Genomic DNA, 25,768 nt, shown 5'->3' on the forward strand with positions numbered 1-25,768 from the left:
CAGCCTTTTTCCTATTATTAAAGGAAATGTTGTGCTATAAAAGTAAAATACATGGCAAATATTTAGGTGTCAAGTGAGATGCCCGAATGCAAAAACACCAGAAAAATTAGGCACAAGGAAAAAAAAAAGGTGTATATGACCACGATACTTGTCTATTTTGTAAATAGATCAAGCACCTGCCGATTTTAAAAAATATATTTCTTTAAGTTTGTCGAAAAGCTACAATGGACCCCTAAGAGTCTTTAATCAAGTGAAGGCAACAAAGTTCAGTTTTTCCACTATTAAATGGACAAAAATCATTTTTGTAAAGATAAAGTCGATAAATAGACCAAACAATGACTGCAACAGCCTTTTTCCTATTATTAAAGGAAAAGCTGTGTTATAAAAATAAAATACATGGCAAATATTTAGGTGTCGAGTGAGATGCCTGAATGCAAAAACACCAGAAAAATTAGGCACAAAGAAGAAAAGAAAAAAAGTGTATATGACCACGATACTTCTGTTTTGTAAATAGCTGAAGCACCTGCCACTTTTAAAAAATATATTTCTTTAAATTTGTCAAAAAGCTACAATGAACCCCTAAGAGTTTTTAATCAAGTGAAGGCAACAAAGTTCAGTTTTTTTCACTATTAAATGGACAAAAATCATTTTTGTAAAGATAAAGTCGATAAATAGACCAAACAATGACTGCAACAGCCTTTTTCCTATTATTAAAGGAAATGTTGTGCTATAAAAATAAAATACATGGCAAATATTTAGGTGTCGAGTGAGATGCCTGAATGCAAAAACACCAGAAAAATTAGGCACAAGGAAGAAAAGAAAAAAAAAAGTGTATATGACCACGATACTTCTCTGTTTTGTAAATAGCTCAAGCACCTGCCACTTTTAAAAAATATATTTCTTTAAGTTTGTCAAAAAGCTACAATGAACCCCTAAGAGTCTTTAATCAAGTGAAGGCAACAAAGTTCCGTTTTTTCACTATTAAATGGACAAAAATCATTTTTGTAAAGATAAAGTCGATAAATAGATCAAACAATGACTGCAACAGCCTTTTTCCTATTATTAAAGGAAATGCTGTGCTATAAAAATAAAATACATGGCAAATATTTAGGTGGCGAGTGAGATGCCCGAATGAAAAAACACCAGAAAAATTAGGCACAAGGAAGAAAATAAAAATATGTGTACCGTGTATGACCACGATACTTCTCTATTTTGTAAATAGCTCAAGCACCTGCCACTTTTAAAAAATATATTTCTTTAAGTTTGTCAAAACGCTACAATGGACCCCTAAGAGTCTTTAATCAAGTGGAGGCAACAAAGTTCAGTTTTTTTCACTATTAAATGGACAAAAATCATTTTTGGAAAGATAAAGTCGATAAATAGATCAAACAATGACTGCAACAGCCTTTTTCCTATTATTAAAGGAAATGCTGTGCTATAAAAATAAAACCTTACATGGCAAATATTTAGGTGGCGAGTGAGATGCCTGAATGCAAAAACACCAGAAAAATTAGGCACAAGGGGAAAAAAAATGTGTATATGACCACGATACTTCTCTATTTTGTAAATAGCTCAAGCACCTGCCACTTTTAAAAAAAATATTTCTTTAAATTTGTCAAAAAGCTACAATGAACCCCTTAGAGTCTTTAATCAAGTGGAGGCAACAAAGTTCAGTTTTTTCACTATTAAATGGACAAAAATCATTTTTGTAAAGATAAAGTCGATAAATAGACCAAACAATGACTGCAACAGCCTTTTCCCTATTATTAAAGGAAATGCTGTGCTATAAAAATAAAAATACATGGCAAATATTTAGGTGGCGAGTGAGATGCCCGAATGCAAAAACACCAGAAAAATTAGGCACAAGGAAGAAAAAAAAAAGTGTATATGACCACGATACTTCTCTGTTTTGTAAATAGCTCAAGCACCTGCCACTTTTAAAAAATATATTTCTTTAAGTTTGTCAAAATGCTATAATGGACCCCCAAGTGTCTTTAATCAAGTGGAGGCAACAAAGTTCAGTTTTTTCACTATTAAATGGACAAAAATCATTTTTGTAAAGATAAAGTCGATAAATAGACCAAACAATGACTGCAACAGCCTTTTTCCTATTATTAAAGGAAATGCTGTGCTATAAAAGTAAAATACATGGCAAATATTTAGGTGTCGAGTGAGATGCCTGAATGCAAAAACACCAGAAAAATTAGGCACAAGGAAGAAAAAAATATATATGTGTATATGTGCTATAAAAATAAAACCCTACATGGCAAATATTTAGGTGTCAAGTGAGATGCCTGAATGCAAAAACACCAGAAAAATTAGGCACAAGGAAGAAAAGAAAAAAAGTGTATATGACCACGATACTTCTCTGTTTTGTAAATAGCTGAAGCACCTGCCACTTTTAAAAAATATATTTCTTTAAGTTGGTCAAAAAGCTACAATGAACCCCTCAGAGTCTTTAATCAAGTGGAGGCAACAAAGTTCAGTTTTTTCACTATTAAATGGACAAAAAACATTTTTATAAAGATAAAGTAGATAAATAGATCAAACAATGACTGCAACAGCCTTTTTCCTATTATTAAAGGAAATGCTGTGCTATAAAAATAAAATACATGGCAAATATTTAGGTGTCGAGTGAGATGCCTGAATGCAAAAACACCAGAAAAATTAGGCACAAGGAAGAAAAAAAAAGTGTATATGACCACGATACTTCTCTATTTTGTAAATAGCTGAAGCACCTGCCACTTTTAAAAAATATATTTCTTTAAGTTGGTCAAAAAGCTACAATGGGCCCCTAAGAGTCTTTAATCAAGTGGAGGCAACAAAGTTCAGTTTTTTCACTATTAAATGGACAAAAATTATTTTTGTAAAGATAAAGTCGATAAATAGATCAAACAATGACTGCAACAGCCTTTTTCCTATTATTAAAGGAAATGTGCTATAAAAAATAAAACCTTACATGGCAAATATTTAGGTGTCGAGTGAGATGCCTGAATGCAAAAACACCAGAAAATTAGGCACAAGGAAGAAAGAAAATATATGTGTATATGACCACGATACTTCTCTGTTTTGTAAATAGCTCAAGCACCTGCCACTTTAAAAAAATATATTTCTTTAAGTTGGTCAAAAAGCTACAATGGGCCCCTAAGAGTCTTTAATCAAGTGAAGGCAACAAAGTTAAGTTTTTTTCACTATTAAATGGACAAAAATCATTTTTGTAAAGATAAAGTCGATAAATAGACCAAACAATGACTGCAACAGCCTTTTTCCTATTATTAAAGGAAATGCCGTGCTATAAAAATAAAATACATGGCAAATATTTAGGTGTCAAGTGAGATGCCTGAATGCAAAAACACCAGAAAAATTAGGCACAAGGAAGAAAAAAAAAATGTGTATATGACCACGATACTTCTCTGTTTTGTAAATAGTTCAAGCACCTGCCACTTTTAAAAAATATATTTCTTTAAGTTGGTCAAAAAGCTACAATGGGCCCCTAAGAGTCTTTAATCAAGTGGAGGCAACCAAGTTCAGTTTTTTTCACTATTAAATGGACAAAAATCATTTTTGTAAAGATAAAGTCGATAAATAGACCAAACAATGACTGCAACAGCCTTTTTCCTATTATTAAAGGAAATGCTGTGCTATAAAAATAAAACCTTACATGGCAAATATTTAGGTGTCGAGTGAGATGCCCGAATGCAAAAACACCAGAAAAATTTAGCACAAGAAAGAAAAGAAAAATATATGTGTATATGGCCACGATACTTCTGTTTTGTAAATAGCTGAAGCACCTGCCACTTTTAAAAAAAAAATTGTTTTAAGTTTGTCAAAAAGCTACAATGGACCCCTAAGAGTCTTTAATCAAGTGGAGGCAACAAAGTTCAGTTTTTTCACTATTAAATGGACAAAAATCCTTTTTGTAAAGATAAAGTCGATAAATAGACCAAACAATGACTGCAACAGCCTTTTCCCTATTATTAAAGGAAATTCTGTGCTATAAAAGTAAAATACATGGCAAATATTTAGGTGTCAAGTGAGATGTCCGAATGCAAAAACACCAGAAAAATTAGACACAAGGAAAAAAAAAAAAGTGTATATGACCACGATACTTCTCTATTTTGTAAATAGCTGAAGAACCTGCCACTTTTAAAAAATATATTTCTTTAAGTTGGTCAAAAAGCTACAATGTGCCCCTAAGAGTCTTTAATCAAGTGGAGGCAACAAAGTTCCGTTTTTTCACTATTAAATGGACAAAAATCATTTTTGTAAAGATAAAGTCGATAAATAGATCAAACAATGACTGCAACAGCCTTTTTCCTATTATTAAAGGAAATGCTATGCTATAAAAATAAAATACATGGCAAATATTTAGGTGTCGAGTGAGATGCCCGAATGCAAAAACACCAGAAAAATTAGGCACAAGGAAGAAAAGAAAAAAAAAGTGTATACGACCACGATACTTCTCTGTTTTGTAAATAGCTCAAGCACCTGCCACTTTTAAAAAATATATTTCTTTAAGTTTGTCAAAAAGCTACAATGGACCCCAAGTGTTTTTAATCAAGTGGAGGCAACAAAGTTCAGTTTTTTCACTATTAAATGGACAAAAATCATTTTTGTAAAGATAAATTTGATAAATAGACCAAACAATGACTGCAACAGCCTTTTTCCTATTATTAAAGGAAATGCTGTGCTATAAAAATAAAATACATGGCAAATATTTAGGTGGCGAGTGAAATGCCTGAATGCAAAAACACCAGAAAATTAGGCACAAGGAAGAAAGAAAATATATGTGTATATGGCCACGATACTTCTGTTTTGTAAATAGCTCAAGCACCTCCCACTTTTAAAAAAAATATTTCTTTAAATTTGTCAAAAAGCTACAATGGGCCCCTAAGAGTCTTTAATCAAGTGGAGGCAACAAAGTTCAGTTTTTTCACTATTAAATGGACAAAAATCATTTTTGTAAAGATAAAGTCGATAAATAGACCAAACAATGACTGCAACAGCCTTTTTCCTATTATTAAAGGAAATGCTGTGCTATAAAAATAAAACCTTACATGGCAAATATTTAGGTGTCGAGTGAGATGCCTGAATGCAAAAACACCAGAAAAATTAGGCACAAGGAAGAAAAGAAAAATGTGTACCGTATATGACCACGATACTTCTCTATTTTGTAAATAGCTCAAGCACCTGCCACTTTTAAAAAATATATTTCTTTAAGTTGGTCAAAAAGCTCCAATGGACCCCTAAGAGTCTTTAATCAAGTGCAGGCAACAAAGTTCAGTTTTTTCACTATTAAATGGACAAAAATCATTTTTGTAAAGATAAAGTCGATAAATAGACCAAACAATGACTGCAACAGCCTTTTCCCTATTATTAAAGGAAATTCTGTGCTATAAAAGTAAAATACATGGCAAATATTTAGGTGGCGAGTGAGATGCCTGAATGCAAAAACACCAGAAAAATTAGACACAAGGAAAAAAAAAAAAAAGTGTATATGACCACGATACTTCTCTATTTTGTAAATAGCTGAAGAACCTGCCACTTTTAAAAAATATATTTCTTTAAGTTGGTCAAAAAGCTACAATGTGCCCCTAAGAGTCTTTAATCAAGTGGAGGCAACAAAGTTCAGTTTTTTCACTATTAAATGGACAAAAAACATTTTTATAAAGATAAAGTCGATAAATAGATCAAACAATGACTGCAACAGCCTTTTTCCTATTATTAAAGGAAATGCTGTGCTATAAAAATAAAATACATGGCAAATATTTAGGTGGCGAGTGAGATGCCTGAATGCAAAAACACCAGAAAAATTAGGCACAAGGAAGAAAATAAATATATGTGTACCATATATGACTACGATACTTCTCTATTTTGTAAATAGCTCAAGCACCTGCCACTTTTAAAAAATATATTTCTTTAAGTTTGTCAAAAAGCTACAATGGACCCCTAAGAGTCTTTAATCAAGTGGAGGCAACAAAGTTCCGTTTTTTCACTATTAAATGGACAAAAATCATTTTTGTAAAGATAAAATCGATAAATAGACCAAACAATGACTGCAACAGCCTTTTTCCTATTATTAAAGGAAATTCTGTGCTATAAAAGTAAAATACATGGCAAATATTTAGGTGTCGAGTGAGATGCCCGAATGCAAAAAGACCAGAAAAATTAGGCACAAGGAAGAAAATAAATATATGTGTACCATATATGACTACGATACTTCTCTATTTTGTAAATAGTTCAAGCACCTGCCACTTTTAAAAAATATATTTCTTTAAGTTGGTCAAAAAACTACAATGGACCCCTAAGAGTCTTTAATCAAGTGGCGGCAACAAAGTGTCTGTTTTCTCAGTACCTGTATTATGATTTCCTTATCAAATTAATTAGTAAAAAATATATATATATATATCTTAAATAGTTTACGTGGTTAAAACCGTTCAATTTGGCTAAATACGACAATCTGGCGTGGTTGAATGACGTAATTTAGCATAATTGCTGACAGGTGGCGCAGATGCAACGACGAAGAATTATTGATGTGGATTATTGCAATAATAATAAAGTCGGCATTCCAATGAGTCGACCTGGCGAGGCAACTACACAATTAATTCAATTTAATTCAACTTGTGTGTTGTTATAAAGGGTTTTATTTCACATTTTTCCACCGCCTGATGGCCTACGAGCTGAACACAAACGCACAATACACGTCACCGTACCACGTATTAATCGCTTTAATCATTATAATTGTTCAACTTTATGAAGCGTAAACACATTAAAGTTTCGTTACCTTTCGATGTTGTTCTGCCAAAGTACGTCAGAAAAGATGTTAAAATGATACAATGTAGAAACTGTTATGGCCCGTGAGGCCTGCGGATGAATACCTGCAAACGAATTTAAAAAAAAAAAAAAAAATGTCGTGATGCGTCCCCTGCGTATTGATACACATTACACACACAATTAAATCCCATAGAGGCGCACTATTTCTGGAACCTTTACGTAAATGTTACGTAAATAAATAAATAAGTTACGCAATGATCAAATATAAATGTCCATAATAAATATGTGTCCTAAATGGTAGACATTAAAAACCATGAAAATATATTTAAATAGTGTGACGTCACAGGGCTGCGTTCAAAACAGCTTTAAATAATTGTACCTTTGCAACCTCATTATACTATTGGCTAAGTTTTATATTCGTAAATGTAAATTTCTCAATACCCGGCCTATTTTTTGTGCTTTTAAAAAAGAATTAGAACTTTACTTTAATACCCTTTCTACCTCTAACAACCAAAAAGCTGTGAAAAGTATGATGCTGTGCTCCAAATTTGGATTATTGACGGAACATTTTCTTACATATATATATATTTTTGCATTCTATTTTGGTTACTTTATTGAGTTTACAACCCCCCTGGCGCTGTTTTTGTACTGCTTCTGTACTTGTTTTGATTATTATTCTATGTAAATGTTGCATATTATAAATATAGCTTTATAAAAAATCCCCCAAAATATAATAATAATAGAAGTTAGTGCATAAGATATGCGTGTTTGTACTGTAAAAAAAATGACTTCAGGTCCACAAGGGACTAAAAAAATAAGAAGGGGGAAAAAAAAAAAAAAGAGAAGAAGCTTGCATCCTTCAGCGGTGGATCGATATGAGCCCAGCAGGAGCAGAACAGGAACCGAGCGCCATGTGGACCCACTGAGCATAAATGACCTTTCCTTTGCTTCCTGCGGCTAGCGGCTTCTTCTTCCTCCCTGCGGCTAGTGGCTTCTTCCTCCTCAGAGGTCACTGGGCCGCTCCTTGCTTATGCTTTATTATTATTATTATTATTATTGTCATTGTAGAGAAACACACCATGTTGGAAACTAAAACACAACTCGGGGGGAAAAAAAGTGGTGAGGTGTCATGGAAACAGACACACGTGTTGCACTTTAAATAAGTCACCTTGTTGGTGAATTGTCGTGCAAGTCAGACGTGTGTGTCGTGGACCAGCCAGGACATGTCCAAAAAGTCTCAAATCTGCACATGGACCAGCCAGGACCGCACAGACTCACAACAAGCCTCCTTCTTGCACTTCCAGAACCCAACAACAAAATAAAACTGGATATGTTTTAAAAAAGTAAAAAAAAAACAAAAAAAACTGCTTGTGTACCAGCCAGGACCGAACACTGCATGTACACAGGGCCGGCCCGTGGCATAGGCCGTATAGGCAAATGCTAAGGGCGCCGTCCATCATGGGGCGCCACTCCAGTGCCACAAATGTTGGAGAAAAAAAAAAAAAAAAAGTTGGTACTATTATTTCTAAATACAAAAAAAAATCCCACGTTAATTAAAATGCAAAGTAAAGCCTATTTAATAGAAATATTATTTGTTACAACATTACGCCCCCCCTCCTCCCCCCGCACGGTGCGCCCCCTCCCTTCCCGTATCATGACTCTTTTTGGACGTCACCACATCAAAAAAATCAACACAAGATGTCAAAACGGCCAAAACTGTCAGGTGCCCAGGGAAGAAAAAAGAGAAAAGAAGAGGAGGAGAAACGAGAAAAGACAGAGGTAGCAAGTAGGTAAGCGTTACCCTACATGAAATTATTTGTCTGTTACAGAATGTGATAGTAACCTGGCTTTTTAGCATTAAGCTAATGTTACATGATTCGGCAATTGCTAATCAATAAATAGCTAGTTCTGTTTTAACGTCGGGTTAATATTGTGGAGGGGGCTAAATTCTTATGGAAAATAATAATGTAACGTTAGGTAATTACAGTACTCCCACCTTACATTCCTCAGGGACATTTGTATTAGATCTTTTAAGCAGGTGTTTTTTGTTTACATTGTCATTGCCTTCTGGTTAGCTAATGTTTGCCCTGCAGGTAATAGTCACTTTTCCACCCCTTTATATATTAGGTATAGTTGTAAGTAAAAAAAAAAATGGTCAAAGAAAAAGCTATTCGGGTTCTTGTGAGTATATACACTTCACTGCCGATGTGGGGGGGCGCCACCTAAAATCTTGCCTAGGGCGCCAGATTGGTTAGGGCCGGGCCTGCATGTACAACAAATTGAAAAAGTATCTCCTATATTGACGTGCCCCCCTATTAAAACCTTCAGAACCAAACGACAAAAATTGGAACTAGAAAATGTTCAGAGGGTAAAAAAAAATGTTTTTTAAATATTTAAGTGGACCAGCCAGGACCACATAGACTGCATACCTGCCAACTTTTGAAATCAGAAAAACCTAGTAGCCAGGGTCCTAGGTCCAGGACAAAGTCCTGGTGGGGGGGTTCAGGCTTCGCCCCCCCCGACGCAAAATGATTATTAGCATTCAGACAGGTTAAAATGTTGCTAAAACCATCACTTTTCTATCAGTCACAGTGACTTTTCAAAACAAAAATATTACAGCAAAAATCATATGGGTTGATTTGACATGTTTATTCTGTAAGCTAACTTCAATAGTTTGACATTATTTTGACAGTTAATGCCAGTTATCCTGTCAACCTTTCACAAGACTTCAATTTGTTCATTGAAAGTATAAACACTTTTTACAGTAAACAAACAGTACTAAACAATTCCATTAAAAAAAAATTGGTGTCATTATTAACTTTCTGTCCAAGCTTGTATAATCTACTGCCTTGTTCAATTGTAAAAAATATTCTGTGCCTAAAATTCACATTTCTATCACAATTATCATACTGTAAACATGGTAAGCTAACTTCATTCAAATTAATAGTCCTGTCAATAGCATGGAATCACAATTCAAATGTAGTTTTTTTGTAAGCCTTGCAAAAGAATTCAAAATATGAAAAATTAATGCAAATTAATTGAAGCCATCAGACACTTGAAAAGTGGCACATCACATCTCTAATGTAATCATTTGAACTTTTCAACAGAAATAGCACTGCAAAAATATGAAGGACATACTTCTGTATTTTGGTAGTTATGCTGTCAACATTTAACAAGATTTCTTCAACTTGGACTTGAAAGCATAAATAGTATAAACACTTTTAACAGTATAACAGTACTAAACAATTCCAATAGATAACATTGGTGTCATTACCTTTTTGTGGCTAAAATCCATCGCTAGCAACGGCATTAGACTTGTGTTTTTTTGTCCCAACGTGGTCTTTTACATCGCTGATTCCTCCGTGTCCGATCGAAAAACCTTGTCTGCACAAGGTGCAATTCGCGTAGTTTTCCCCCCTTTTTGGAACGGATAATTATTCCCGGATAGGCTTTTGAATATTCTTCACGGAATGACTGCGGTTTTCTTTTCGGTTTAAGACTCGTTTGCGATTTTTTTTTCCGGCTGATTCCACGATCGTTCGCTCGTTTGGAAACAATGGCAACTGGTGCCTCGTGCTTGGCAGCGGTGCTATAAATAGCCTCGCGCATGGCATTCGGAATGGCTCGATAGGTCGATTGTCATTGTTGTTACGCGATTTCGTGAATAAAACTTTAAAAAAATGTAATTAATGAAAAATCATATTTTTTATCATTGCAACCGTAACCCGGAATAGGTTGATGAAAACCGTACTAATTACGGGAAAACCGGAGTAGTTGGCAGGTATGAGACTGTACAACTTACAGTACGTACGACAAGCCTCTCTAACACCGACTTGGGACTTTCAGAACTCATCACAAATCACACGTGAAAAGTCAAACGTCTATTGGACCAGCCAGGACCACAATGCAAGCACAACAAGACCCTTCTTAGATACCCATAATCGAACCAAGTTACGTAACACACGACAACTTCATGATGCATTCCCAAAAGTGAAAATCACGGACCAGCCAGGACCACAGACCGAACACTGACACCTCAGACCTCCAGAACTAACCATGAGACGGGATTGAGATCAATTTGCGAATCACACGACAATTATACTACAACGTACACACAACATGACACTTCTTGGGCCTCCGGAAGCAAACATTGGTTGTGTTTTGAGACCTAATCACGTGAAAAAGAAAATGACACATGCCCAAAAAGTAAAATGTGTCATCGTGGACCAGCCAGGACCACACTTAGCATCCTCTTCTTAGACTTCCATGAAGTACGTTCGAGACTTTAGTATGACCCAACAACCCCTAAGGGCGCTTTTTTATAAGCCAAAGTCAAGACTAGAAAATGTATTTTTTTACTAAAGAACATTACGTAATTGTATATGCATATATTGCCTTTTAAGATTTTAGTCATATGTAAGTAAAGACCTTCAATTGGACAAGGTTGGTCGCCAAAATATGCTGACCGAATGTCCGCTATCCAGCACGGCGCTAACAACAAGTTCAAGTCTAACGTCTGCCCTATTGGACCAGCCAGGACCACACAGCATCCTCTTCTTAGACTTCCGTGAAGTACGTTCGAGACTTTAGTATGACTGTAAGAATGCCCAATAACCCCTAAGGGCGCTTTTTTTATAAGCCAAAGTCAAGACGAGAATATTTTTTTTTTTTACTAAAGAACATTACGTAATTGTATATGCATATATTGCCTTTTAAGATTTTAGTCATATGTAAGTAAAGACCTTCAATTGGACAAGGTTGGTCGCCAAAATAGGCTGACCGAATGTCCGCTATCTAGCACGGCGCTAACAACAAGTTCAAGTCTAACGTCTGCCCTATTGGACCAGCCAGGACCACACAGCATCCTCTTCTTAGACTTCCGTGAAGTACGTTCGAGACTTTAGTATGACTGTAAGAATGCCCAACAACCCCTAAGGGCGCTTTTTTTATAAGCCAAAGTCAAGACGAGAACATTTATTTTTTTTTACTAAAGAACATTACGTAATTGTATATGCATATATTGCCTTTTAAGATTTTAGTCATATGTAAGTAAAGACCTTCAATTGGACAAGGTTGGTCGCCAAAATATGCTGACCGAATGTCCGCTATCTAGCACGGCGCTAACAACAAGTTCAAGTCTAACGTCTTCCCTATTGGACCAGCCAGGACCACACAGCATCCTCTTCTTAGACTTCCATGAAGTAAGTTCGAGACTTTAGTATGACTGTAAGAATGCCCAATAACCCCTAAGGGTGCTTTTTTATAAGCCAAAGTCAAGACGAGAATATTTTTTTTTTAACTAAAGAACATTACGTAATTGTATATGCATATATTGCCTTTTAAGATTTTAGTCATATGTAAGTAAAGACCTTCAATTGGACAAGGTTGGTCGCCAAAATATGCTGACCGAATGTCCGCTATCTAGCACGGCGCTAACAACAAGTTCAAGTCTAACGTCTGCCCTATTGGACCAGCCAGGACCACTTAGCATCCTCTTCTTAGACTTCCGTGAAGTACGTTCGAGACTTTAGTATGACTGTAAGAATGCCCAACAACCCCTAAGGGCGCTTTTTTTATAAGCCAAAGTCAAGACGAGAACATTTTTTTTTTTTACTAAAGAACATTACGTAATTGTATATGCATATATTGCCTTTTAAGATTTTAGTCATATGTAAGTAAAGACCTTCAATTGGACAAGGTTGGTCGCCAAAATATGCTGACCGAATGTCCGCTATCTAGCACGGCGTTAACAACAAGTTCAAGTCTAACGTCTGCCCTATTGGACCAGCCAGGACCACTTAGCATCCTCTTCTTAGACTTCCATAAAGTACGTTCGAGACTTTAGTATGACTGTAAGAATGCCCAATAACCCCCAAGGGCGCTTTTTTTATAAGCCAAAGTCAAGACGAGAACATTTATTTTTTTTACTAAAGAACATTACGTAATTGTATATGCATATATTGCCTTTTAAGATTTTAGTCATATGTAAGTAAAGACCTTCAATTGGACAAGGTTGGTCGCCAAAATATGCTGACCGAATGTCCGCTATTTAGCACGGCGCTAACAACAAGTTCAAGTCTAACGTCTGCCCTATTGGACCAGCCAGGACCACACAGCATCCTCTTCTTAGACTTCCGTGAAGTACGTTCGAGACTTTAGTATGACTGTAAGAATGCCCAATAACCCCTAAGGGCGCTTTTTTTATAAGCCAAAGTCAAGACGAGAATATTTATTCTTTTTACTAAAGAACATTACGTAATTGTATATGCATATATTGCCTTTTAAGATTTTAGTCATATGTAAGTAAAGACCTTCAATTGGACAAGGTTGGTCGCCGAAATATCCTGACCGAATGTCCGCTATCTAGCACGGCGCTAACAACAAGTTCAAGTCTAACGTCTGCCCTATTGGACCAGCCAGGACCACTTAGCATCCTCTTCTTAGACTTCCGTGAAGTACGTTCGAGACTTTAGTATGACTGTAAGAATGCCCAATAACCCCTAAGGGCGTTTTTTTTATAAGCCAAAGTCAAGACGAGAACATTTATTTTTTTAACTAAAGAACATTACGTAATTGTATATGCATATATTGCCTTTTAAGATTTTAGTCATATGTAAGTAAAGACCTTCAATTGGACAAGGTTGGTCGCCAAAATATGCTGACCGAATGTCCGCTATATAGCACGGCGCTAACAACAAGTTCAAGTCTAACGTCTGCCCTATTGGACCAGCCAGGACCACACAGCATCCTCTTCTTAGACTTCCATGAAGTACGTTCGAGACTTTAGTATGACTGTAAGAATGCCCAATAACCCCTAAGGGCGTTTTTTTTATAAGCCAAAGTCAAGACGAGAACATTTATTTTTTTAACTAAAGAACATTACGTAATTGTATATGCATATATTGCCTTTTAAGATTTTAGTCATATGTAAGTAAAGACCTTCAATTGGACAAGGTTGGTCGCCAAAATATGCTGACCGAATGTCCGCTATCCAGCACGGCGCTAAACAACAAGTTCAAGTCTAACGCCTGCCCTATTGGACCAGCCAGGACCACACAGCATCCTCTTCTTAGACTTCCATGAAGTACGTTCGAGACTTTAGTATGACTGTAAGAATGCCCAATAACCCCTAAGGGCGCTTTTTTTATAAGCCAAAGTCAAGACGAGAACTTTTTTTTTTTTACTAAAGAACATTACGTAATTGTATATGCATATATTGCCTTTTAAGATTTTAGTCATATGTAAGTAAAGACCTTCAATTGGACAAGGTTGGTCGCCAAAATATGCTGACCGAATGTCCGCTATCTAGCACGGCGCTAACAACAAGTTCAAGTCTAACGTCTGCCCTATTGGACCAGCCAGGACCACACAGCATCCTCTTCTTAGACTTCCATGAAGTACGTTCGAGACTTTAGTATGACTGTAAGAATGCCCAACAACCCCTAAGGGCGCTTTTTGATAAGCCAAAGTCAAGACTAGAAAATGTATTTTTTTACTAAAGAACATTACGTAATTGTATATGCATATATTGCCTTTTAAGATTTTAGTCATATGTAAGTAAAGACCTTCAATTGGACAAGGTTGGTCGCCAAAATATGCTGACCGAATGTCCGCTATCTAGCACGGCGCTAACAACAAGTTCAAGTCTAACGTCTGCCCTATTGGACCAGCCAGGACCACACAGCATCCTCTTCTTAGACTTCCGTGAAGTACGTTCGAGACTTTAGTATGACTGTAAGAATGCCCAATAACCCCTAAGGGCGCTTTTTTTATAAGCCAAAGTCAAGACGAGAACATTTATTTTTTTTACTAAAGAACATTACGTAATTGTATATGCATATATTGCCTTTTAAGATTTTAGTCATATGTAAGTAAAGACCTTCAATTGGACAAGGTTGGTGGCCAAAATATGCTGACCGAATGTCCGCTATCTAGCACGGCGCTAACAACAAGTTCAAGTCTAACGTCTGCCCTATTGGACCAGCCAGGACCACACAGCATCCTCTTCTTAGACTTCCATGATGTACGTTCGAGACTTTAGTATGACTGTAAGAATGCCCAATAACCCCTAAGGGCGCTTTTTTTATAAGCCAAAGTCAAGACGAGAACATTTATTTTTTTACTAAAGAACATTACGTAATTGTATATGCATATATTGCCTTTTAAGATTTTAGTCATATGTAAGTAAAGACCTTCAATTGGACAAGGTTGGTGGCCAAAATATGCTGACCGAATGTCCGCTATCTAGCACGGCGCTAACAACAAGTTCAAGTCTAACGTCTGCCCTATTGGACCAGCCAGGACCACACAGCATCCTCTTCTTCGACTTCCATGAAGTACGTTCGAGACTTTAGTATGACTGTAAGAATGCCCAACCACCCCTAAGGGCGCTTTTTTTATAAGCCAAAGTCAAGACGAGAACATTTATTTTTTTACTAAAGAACATTACGTAATTGTATATGCATATATTACCTTTTAAGATTTTAGTCATATGTAAGTAAAGACCTTCAATTGGACAAGGTTGGTCGCCAAAATATGCTGACCGAATGTCCGCTATCTAGCACGGCGCTAACAACAAGTTCAAGTCTAACGTCTGCCCTATTGGACCAGCCAGGACCACACAGCATCCTCTTCTTAGACTTCCATGAAGTACGTTCGAGACTTTAGTATGACTGTAAGAATGCCCAATAACCCTTAAGGGCGCTTTTTTTATAAGCCAAAGTCAAGACTAGAAAATGTATTTTTTTACTAAAGAACATTACGTAATTGTATATGCATATATTGCCTTTTAAGATTTTAGTCATATGTAAGTAAAGACCTTCAATTGGACAAGGTTGGTCGCCGAAATATCCTGACCGAATGACCGCTATCTTGCATGGCGCTAACAACAAGTTCAAGTCTAACGTCTTCCCTATTGGACCAGCCAGGACCACACAGCATCCTCTTCTTAGACTTCCATGAAGGACGTTCGAGACTTTAGTATGACTGTAAGAATGCCCAACAACCCCTAAGGGCGCTTTTTTTTATAAGCCAAAGTCAAGACGAGAACATTTATTTTTTTTACTAAAGAACATTACGTAATTGTATATGCATATATTGCCTTTTAAGATTTTAGTCATATGTAAGTAAAGACCTTCAATTGGACAAGGTTGGTCGCCAAAATATGCTGACCGAATGTCCGCTATCCAGCACGGCGCTAAACAACAAGTTCAAGTCTAACGCCTGCCCTATTGGACCAGCCAGGACCACACAGCATCCTCTTCTTAGACTTCCATGAAGTACGTTCGAGACTTTAGTATGACTGTAAGAATGCCCAATAACCCCTAAGGGCGCTTTTTTTATAAGCCAAAGTCAAGACGAGAACTTTTTTTTTTTTACTAAAGAACATTACGTAATTGTATATGCATATATTGCCTTTTAAGATTTTAGTCATATGTAAGTAAAGACCTTCAATTGGACAAGGTTGGTCGCCAAAATATGCTGACCGAATGTCCGCTATCTAGCACGGCGCTAACAACAAGTTCAAGTCTAACGTCTGCCCTATTGGACCAGCCAGGACCACACAGCATCCTCTTCTTAGACTTCCATGAAGTACGTTCGAGACTTTAGTATGACTGTAAGAATGCCCAATAACCCCTAAGGGCGCTTTTTTTATAAGCCAAAGTCAAGACGAGAACATTTATTTTTTTTACTAAAGAACATTACGTAATTGTATATGCATATATTGCCTTTTAAGATTTTAGTCATATGTAAGTAAAGACCTTCAATTGGACAAGGTTGGTCGCCAAAATATGCTGACCGAATGTCCGCTATCTAGCACGGCGCTAACATCAAGTTCAAGTCTAACGTCTGCCCTATTGGACCAGCCAGGACCACACAGCATCCTCTTCTTAGACTTCCGTGAAGTACGTTCGAGACTTTAGTATGACTGTAAGAATGCCCAACAACCCCTAAGGGCGCTTTTTTTATAAGCCAAAGTCAAGACGAGAAAATTTATTTTTTTTACTAAAGAACATTACGTAATTGTATATGCATATATTGCCTTTTAAGATTTTAGTCGTATGTAAGTAAAGACCTTCAATTGGACAAGGTTGGTCGCCAAAATATGCTGACCGAATGTCCGCTATCTAGCACGGCGCTAACAACAAGTTCAAGTCTAACGTCTGCCCTATTGGACCAGCCAGGACCACACAGCATCCTCTTCTTAGACTTCCGTGAAGTACGTTCGAGACTTTAGTATGACTGTAAGAATGCCCAATAACCCTTAAGGGCGCTTTTTTTATAAGCCAAAGTCAAGACGAGAATATTTTTTTTTTTTACTAAAGAACATTACGTAATTGTATATGCATATATTGCCTTTTAAGATTTTAGTCATATGTAAGTAAAGACCTTCAATTGGACAAGGTTGGTCGCCAAAATATGCTGACCGAATGTCCGCTATCTAGCACGGCGCTAAACAACAAGTTCAAGTCTAACGTCTGCCCTATTGGACCAGCCAGGACCACACAGCATCCTCTTCTTAGACTTCCATGAAGTACGTTCGAGACTTTAGTATGACTGTAAGAATGCCCAATAACCCCTAAGGGCGCTTTTTTATAAGCCAAAGTCAAGACGAGAACATTTATTTTTTTTACTAAAGAACATTACGTAATTGTATATGCATATATTGCCTTTTAAGATTTTAGTCATATGTAAGTAAAGACCTTCAATTGGACAAGGTTGGTCGCCAAAATATGCTGACCGAATGTCCGCTATCTAGCACGGCGCTAACAACAAGTTCAAGTCTAACGTCTGCCCTATTGGACCAGCCAGGACCACACAGCATCCTCTTCTTAGACTTCCATGAAGTACGTTCGAGACTTTAGTATGACTGTAAGAATGCCCAACAACCCCTAAGGGCGCTTTTTTTATAAGCCAAAGTGAAGACGAGAACATTTATTTTTTTTACTAAAGAACATTACGTAATTGTATATGCATATATTGCCTTTTAAGATTTTAGTCATATGTAAGTAAAGACCTTCAATTGGACAAGGTTGGTCGCCAAAATATGCTGACCGAATGTCCGCTATCTAGCACGGCGCTAACAACAAGTTCAAGTCTAATGTCTGCCCTATTGGACCAGCCAGGACCACACAGCATCCTCTTCTTAGACTTCCGTGAAGTACGTTCGAGACTTTAGTATGACTGTAAGAATGCCCAATAACCCCTAAGGGCGCTTTTTTTACAAGCCAAAGTCAAGACGAGAAAATGTATTTTTTTACTAAAGAACATTACGTAATTGTATATGAATATATTGCCTTTTAAGATTTTAGTCATATGTAAGTAAAGACCTTCAATTGGACAAGGTTGGTCGCCAAAATATGCTGACCGAATGTCCGCTATCTAGCACGGCGCTAACAACAAGTTCAAGTCTAACGTCTTCCCTATTGGACCAGCCAGGACCACACAGCATCCTCTTCTTAGACTTCCATGAAGTACGTTCGAGACTTTAGTATGACTGTAAGAATGCCCAATAACCCCCAAGGGCGCTTTTTTTATAAGCCAAAGTCAAGACGAGAACATTAATTTTTTTACTAAAGAACATTACGTAATTGTATATGCATATATTGCCTTTTAAGATTTTAGTCATATGTAAGTAAAGACCTTCAATTGGACAAGGTTGGTCGCCAAAATATGCTGACCGAATGTCCGCTATCTAGCACGGCGCTAACAACAAGTTCAAGTCTAACGTCTGCCCTATTGGACCAGCCAGGACCACTTAGCATCCTCTTCTTAGACTTCCGTGAAGTACGTTCGAGACTTTAGTATGACTGTAAGAATGCCCAACAACCCCTAAGGGCGTTTTTTTTATAAGCCAAAGTCAAGACGAGAATATTTATTCTTTTTACTAAAGAACATTACGTAATTGTATATGCATATATTGCCTTTTAAGATTTTAGTCATATGTAAGTAAAGACCTTCAATTGGACAAGGTTGGTCGCCAAAATATGCTGACCGAATGTCCGCTATCTAGCACGGCGCTAACAACAAGTTCAAGTCTAACGTCTGCCCTATTGGACCAGCCAGGACCACACAGCATCCTCTTCTTAGACTTCCGCGAAGTACGTTCGAGACTTTAGTATGACTGTAAGAATGCCCAATAACCCCTAAGGGCGCTTTTTTTATAAGCCAAAGTCAAGACGAGAACATTTATTTTTTTTACTAAAGAACATTACGTAATTGTATATGCATATATTGCCTTTTAAGATTTTAGTCATATGTAAGTAAAGACCTTCAATTGGACAAGGTTGGTCGCCAAAATATGCTGACCGAATGTCCGCTATCTAGCACGGCGCTAACAACAAGTTCAAGTCTAACGTCTGCCCTATTGGACCAGCCAGGACCACACAGCATCCTCTTCTTAGACTTCCGTGAAGTACGTTCGAGACTTTAGTATGACTGTAAGAATGCCCAACAACCCCTAAGGGCACTTTTTTTATAAGCCAAAGTCAAGACGAGAACATTTATTCTTTTTACTAAAGAACATTACGTAATTGTATATGCATATATTGCCTTTTAAGATTTTAGTCATATGTAAGTAAAGACCTTCAATTGGACAAGGTCGGTCGCCAAAATATGCTGACCGAATGTCCGCTATCTAGCACGGCGCTAACAACAAGTTCAAGTCTAACGTCTGCCCTATTGGACCAGCCAGGACCATCGAACGAATAGTGAAGCCACAACAAACATTTGAGGTTGGAGACTACAAAATGCCCTTTTGGTGGTGGTGTTGTTTGTTTTTTTACCTCGATTAGTGGACCAGCCAGGACCACAGACCAAACACAGATGATGTTCGCTATCTTTCGTGGAGAGAAATAGACCGAACACTGACCACGATACTTATCTGTTTTGTAAATAGCGCAAGCTCCTCCCACTTTAAAAAAATATTTATTTACCGTATTTTCCGCACTATTAGCCGCACCTAAAAACCACAAATTTACTCAAAAGCTGACAGTGCGGCTTATAACCCGGTGCGCTTTATATATGGATTAATATTAAGATTCATTTTCATAAAGTTTCGGTCTCACAACTACGGTAAACAGCCGCCATCTTTTTTCCCCGTAGAAGAGGAAGTGCTTCTTCTTCTACGCCAAGGTAAGCACCCGCCCCCATAGAACAGGAAGCGCTTCTTCTTCTACTGTAAGCAACCACCCGCCCGCGTAGAAGAAGAAGAAGCGCGCGGATATTACGTTTCATTTCCTTTGTGTGTTTACATCTGTAAAGACCACAAAATGGCTCCTACTAAGCGACAGGTTTCCGGTTCATGAAAAGACGCAATCTCTCCATCCGCACACGGACTACTATTTCACAGCAACTGCCTAAAGACTTTCAAGAAAAGCTGGCTACTTTCCGTGCATATTGTAAAAACAAGATAGCTGAAAAAAAGATCCGGCCAGAGAACATTATCAACATGGACGAGGTTCCACTGACTTTTGATATTCCTGTGAACCGCACTGTGGATACAACGGGAGCACGTACGGTGAATATTCGCACCACAGGGAATGAGAAGTCATCCTTCACTGTGGTTCTAGCTTGCCATGCTAATGGCCAGAAACTTCCACCCATGGTGATATTCAAAAGGAAGACCTTGCCAAAAGAGACCTTTCCAGCCGGCGTCATCATAAAAGCTAACTCGAAGGGATGGATGGATGAAGAAAAGATGAGCGAGTGGTTAAGGGAAGTTTACGCGAAGAGGCCGGGTGGCTTTTTTCACGCAGCTCCGTCCATGTTGATATACGACTCCATGCACGCCCACATCACGCTGGTTTTTAATATATTATTAAAGTTTGACTGACCTATCTGACTGTTTTTTTGACATTCCTTTAGCGCAGTTAGATGCGGCTTATAACACGGGGCGGCTTATAGGTGGACAAAGTTTTGAAATATGCCGTTCATTGAAGGCGCGGCTTATAACCCAGGGCGCCTTATGGTGCGGAAAATACGGTAAGTTTGTCAAAAAGCTCCAATGAACCCGTAAGAGTCTTTAATCAAGTGGAGGCAACAAAGTTCTGTTTTTTTCCATTATTAAAAGGACAAAAAGAATTTTTGTAAAGATAAATAGACCAAACAATGACTGCAACAGCCTTTTTTTCCTATTATTAAAGGAAATACTGATGGCAAATATTTAGGTGTCGAGTGAGATGCCCGAATGCAAAAAAACACCAGAAAAAAGACGCACAAGGAAGAAAAAAAAAATGTGTATATATATCACTTGCAACAATTGATTTTTATTATATTTGTATGGAGTCAAAATGTTTTATCACAGTCAGGATGAAAACACTTTTTTTTTTTTTTTAAACTTTCCAAAAACAAAAACACGACGAAACAACTGCCCCGGGTTAAGCTCTTTAAAATATACATATTTATAGTTCCAAGAAAAACAAAAAAACAAAGATGCTTTTTATAAATACATTTCATCTGTAGCAAGTAATTACCATAATTTACTTACAAATGGATAAATATGGCAGTTCGCTATTTACAAATACACACACAAACATAAGAAAATGTTAGCCTTTTTTTTTTTCTTTTCCTTTCCATGGTTTGCTGGCCACAACTTGCAGAGCACACACACACACACACACACACACAAATGACACAAGTAAGTTAAGCCAGGCAAACTTTTCAAAATAAAACATAATGTACATTCACAAAGCATGAACTTTGGCACCCTTTCTTATTCTTTTTCCTATAATACAATCGATTTTCCAAGTTTAGGACGAAATATGGAGTACATGTTGTTGGATTATGTGCACACGAGAGTCCAGTTCAGAGAGAGAGAGCTACCATCGAAGAAACATTTAGACACCAAAAGAGACCAAAACGAGCACAAAGTCAGCCATTATTTACATCAGCGTTCTATGATACACTTTTTGTAAGCGGCGCTGGAGACTAAGTCATCGTCACATGTCCTTAATGTCCTGGTCCAGTGCTGGGAAATGTGTGTGTGTGTGTGTGTGTGTGTGAGAGACGCCTTCAGTTCGGGGTCCTTACACATACCATTCACTGAAATTGGACGAGAGGCCGCTGTGGCTGGTGCTGCTGTGCACGGCGGAGGCCGGCGACAGGGTGTTGTTGCTTTGGGTCTCGGCCGTGGGCGACACCAGGCCCGGGGGGGTGGACGACTCGTAGCCCGAGCTGGCTGCCGGCGAGGAGTCGGACGTGGGCGGGGACGACTCGTGCACCTAAGAAAATAAGAAGGATCTCGGTTAGATATTTCTTATTTAACCTTAAAATAAATGACATGTCCCGTGGGGGGCCATTCGGAAAGTGCAGTTTTCGGGCTTTGTATCAATGCAATGTATTTTTGCTATTGAATTCATGTTTAAAAAATTAATAAATAAATGACAATACATTATTTGTCATTGATTATTGCTCAACACAACCATAAAGCTGCATATGCACATTATAGTGCAAAAAAAAAAGTGCAACATAATACATATTTATTGCACAATATGTATTATGCAAAAAAAAAAAGTGCACTTATTTATGACTTTGCATGAACAAACCATTTTTTTTGTGATAGGAAGGACTTCAAATTTGACACACAGCAGCAAAAAAAAACATATTTATATATTGCACGAACAAAAAAAAAAAAAACTATTAAAACTTTTAGCATAATGCTGGCTAGCTCATTTATAACCAAGGGCCGGCCCGTGGCATAGGCCCGTATAGGCAAATGCTAAGGGCGCCGTCCATCAGGGGGGGGCGCCACGCCAGTGCCACAAATGTTGGAGAAAAAAAAAAGAAAAAAAGTTGGTACTATTATTTCTAAATACAAAAAAATAATCCCACTTTAATTAAAATGCAAAGTAAAGCCTATTTAATAGAAATATTATTTGTTACAACTTTACGCCCCCCTCCCTTCCCGTATCATGACTCTTTTTTGGACGTCACCACATCAAAAAATCAGTATTTATGCACGCATGCGCATCTTAAATATTAACCTCTGCACCTTTTTTTTATGTCAATACCCACTCCTGATATAATAATAATAATAATAATAATAATAATAATAATAATAATAATAATAATAATAATAATAATAATAGATTTTATTTGTAAAAAGCACTTTACATTGAGTAAACAACCTCAAAGTGCTACAGTGTATTAAAAAAAAAAAAAAAAAAAAAAAAAAAGATAATAAAAAATAAATATGGTGCCCAGGGAAGAAAAAAAGAGAAAAGAAGAGGAGGAGAAACGAGAAAAAGACAAGAGGTAGCAGGTAGGTAACGTTAGCCTACGTGAAATTATTTGTCTGTTACAGAATGTGATAGTAACCTGGCTTTTGAGCATTAAGCTAATGTTACATGATTCGGCAATTGCTAATCAATAAGTAGCCACGTCGGGTTAATATTGTTGGAGGGGGCTAAATTGTTATGGAAAATAATAATGTAACGTTAGGTAATTACAGTACTCCCACCTTACATTCCTCAGGGACATTTTGTATTAGATCTTTTAAGCAGGTGTTATTGCCTTCTGGTTAGCTAATGTTTGCCCTGCAGGTAATAGTCACTTTTCCACCCCTTAATATATATTAGGTATAGTTGTAAGCCTAGTTGTTAAAGTGCACATCATTAATGTTAATTAAGCAATATGTATGTAAAAAATATTGTATTTCATATATTCATTTTTTATTTTTTGCATTCATTTATTTATTCATATTTTTTTTTTATCTTGTTAACTATTCTGATTGTTAATTTGCTTTCTTTAAGTAAAAAAAAAAGGTCAAAGACAAAGCTATTCGGTTTCTTGTGAGTATATACACTTCACTGCCGATGTGGGGGGGGCGCCACCTAAAATCTTGCCTAGGGCGCCAGATTGATTAGGGCCGGGGCCTGTTTATAACACATATATAACTTACACATTTTTAATATTTAATGCTACTATTCCTGTTAATTCCCCTTGCTATTATAACATGATTTTTTTTTTTTTACCTTCATGTGTTTCCGCAAGGAGCTGGGATGCGTGTAGGACTTGTCGCACATCTTGCACAGGTAGGGCTTGTCCGAGGTGTGGACGTGCATGTGCTTCTTTCGGTCGCTGCTGTTTGCAAACCTCCTGTCGCAGCCTTCAAACTCGCACTGGAAAGGTTTCTCTCCTGGAAGGGAAAAAAATGCATTGATTTTTGTTTTGTTTTTAAATGAAAATGCCTCCAGTTGGAATAAAAATGCATGTGGAAAAAAATATAAATTAACACAACTAAAAGCCTCTTGCATATGCAAAGCTGAATGGGGGGGTTTGGGGACAGTTAGGGGGGGGGGGGGGAATAATGCGCATATTGATTTAGTGAAGGGGGTGGGGGGGGGGGGGGGGGGGAGCAGGGCCATCATCAAGCAGGCCCACAGAAGGCAAGCACCATTTGCTTGAGAGACAATAAAAATCTAATTAGCACCTGGCCATTTTCATGGCACCCATCATGCATGCACCCCCCCCCCCCACACACACACACCCACACACACCCCGGTCCCCAAAGCAATAGGTGGACATGTGAAAAGGGCCTGTCTAGCACCTTAAAGAGGAAAAAAAAAAAAAATACAACAATACTCCGCCGCAATGCAAAATTAGCACCATATTTACACGTATTTTAATTTGCCCCCGTGAAATCAAAGCAACGCGTGGGGTAAACGTGTAAGGCAAACACGCCGAATATTCCAGAAAGCGTTCGGGACAAATTCGGCTTATTTTTCAGGGCGTAAAAGTGGAAGGAAAATAACCGAAAACAGACATTTAGTTTAGAAGTGAACGAAAAACACCGGAGATCTTGTTGGTTCGATTCGAACGAAAACGGGAGCGTTTAGGCCCGTTATTTATTTAAAAGGTGGCAAAAACAAACAAAAAAAAACTTTGCGCGCTTTAATATAAAAATGCAATTCGTATTACATTTAATTCGCAAAAAGTTATATTTTCAATTCTTTTGAAAGGCTTTACAAAAAAAAAAAAAACGACATTTGAATTGTAATTCCATGCTATTAATTTTTAATGAAGTTAGCTAAACCATGTTTTTACAGTATGATAATTGTGATAGAAATGTGAATTTTAGGCACAGAATTTTTTTTTTTTTTTTTTTTTTACAATTGAACAAGGCAGTAGATTATACAAGCTTGGACAGAAAGTAAATTTTTTTTTTAATGGAATTGTTTAGTACTGTGCCCTGCGATGAGGGCGGCGACTTGTCCAGGGTGTACCCCCGCCTTCCGCCCGATTGTAGCTGAGCGACCCCAAAGGGAATAAGCGGTAGAAAATGGATGGATGGATGTGGGGGTGAAAGTTAGTGTTTTTTCCTGAATGCAGCAGAGAATTATTTAATGTAAAAGTGCGCACTTTTAGGAGTAATGATAAGAAATATATATATATATATTTATTCCTTAAGAAGATGAAATATAATATAAGAAAGTGCACGTTACCTGTGTGCGTGCGCTTGTGGATCTTGAGGTTCTCGGAGCGCGCAAAGACCTTCCCGCAGCCCGGGAAGGGACAGGGAAAGGGTTTCTCCCCGGTGTGGACCCTGATGTGGTTGACCAGCTTGTACTTGGCCTTGAAGGGCTTGCTCTCCCGCGGGCACTCCTCCCAGAAGCAGATGTGGTTGGTCTGCTCGGGCCCGCCGACGTGCTCCACGGAGACGTGCGTCACCAACTCGTGCATGGTGCTGAACGTCTTGTTGCAGCACTTCTTGGGGCTGCTCAGCTGCTCCGGCTCGACCCACTTGCAGATGAGCTCCTGCTTGATGCACTGCTGCCGCATGTAGCGGAAGAAGGCGCCCGGGTGGTGGTGGTGGTGGTGGTGGTGGTGCGCCGCCATGTTCATGTTGCCGTACTGGTTGTGCAGCTGCTGCGCCGCCGCGTACGGGTCGGCCCGCGGGCTGGACACCTGGTGGTACTGCTCGGAGCGCCCGAACACCTCCCCCGCCAGGCCGAGCCTCATCTGCCCGTTGAGGACGTTGCCGGAGCCGTGCTGC

General features: G+C 37.8%; 1 protein-coding gene across 1 annotated transcript in view; it reads right to left on the minus strand.

The window, feature by feature from the left end:
• Positions 1-21,123: 21,123 nt before the first annotated feature.
• The window catches only part of zic2a (zic family member 2 (odd-paired homolog, Drosophila), a), a 5,542-nt gene continuing 897 nt past the window's right edge, over positions 21,124-25,768 (minus strand). The window contains exons 1-3 of the mRNA XM_061970735.1: positions 25,218-25,768; positions 23,748-23,911; positions 21,124-21,995 (exon numbers count right to left, since the gene is read on the minus strand). The exon at positions 25,218-25,768 is cut by the window's right edge and continues 897 nt beyond it. Coding sequence (XP_061826719.1) covers positions 21,801-21,995; positions 23,748-23,911; positions 25,218-25,768 — 910 coding nt within the window. The 3' untranslated portion in view covers positions 21,124-21,800. The remainder of the gene's footprint in view (positions 21,996-23,747; positions 23,912-25,217) is intronic.

The sequence above is a fragment of the Nerophis lumbriciformis genome, linkage group LG13, assembly GCF_033978685.3.
Source record: "Nerophis lumbriciformis linkage group LG13, RoL_Nlum_v2.1, whole genome shotgun sequence".
In the NCBI taxonomy this organism is placed as follows: Eukaryota; Metazoa; Chordata; class Actinopteri; order Syngnathiformes; family Syngnathidae; genus Nerophis; species Nerophis lumbriciformis.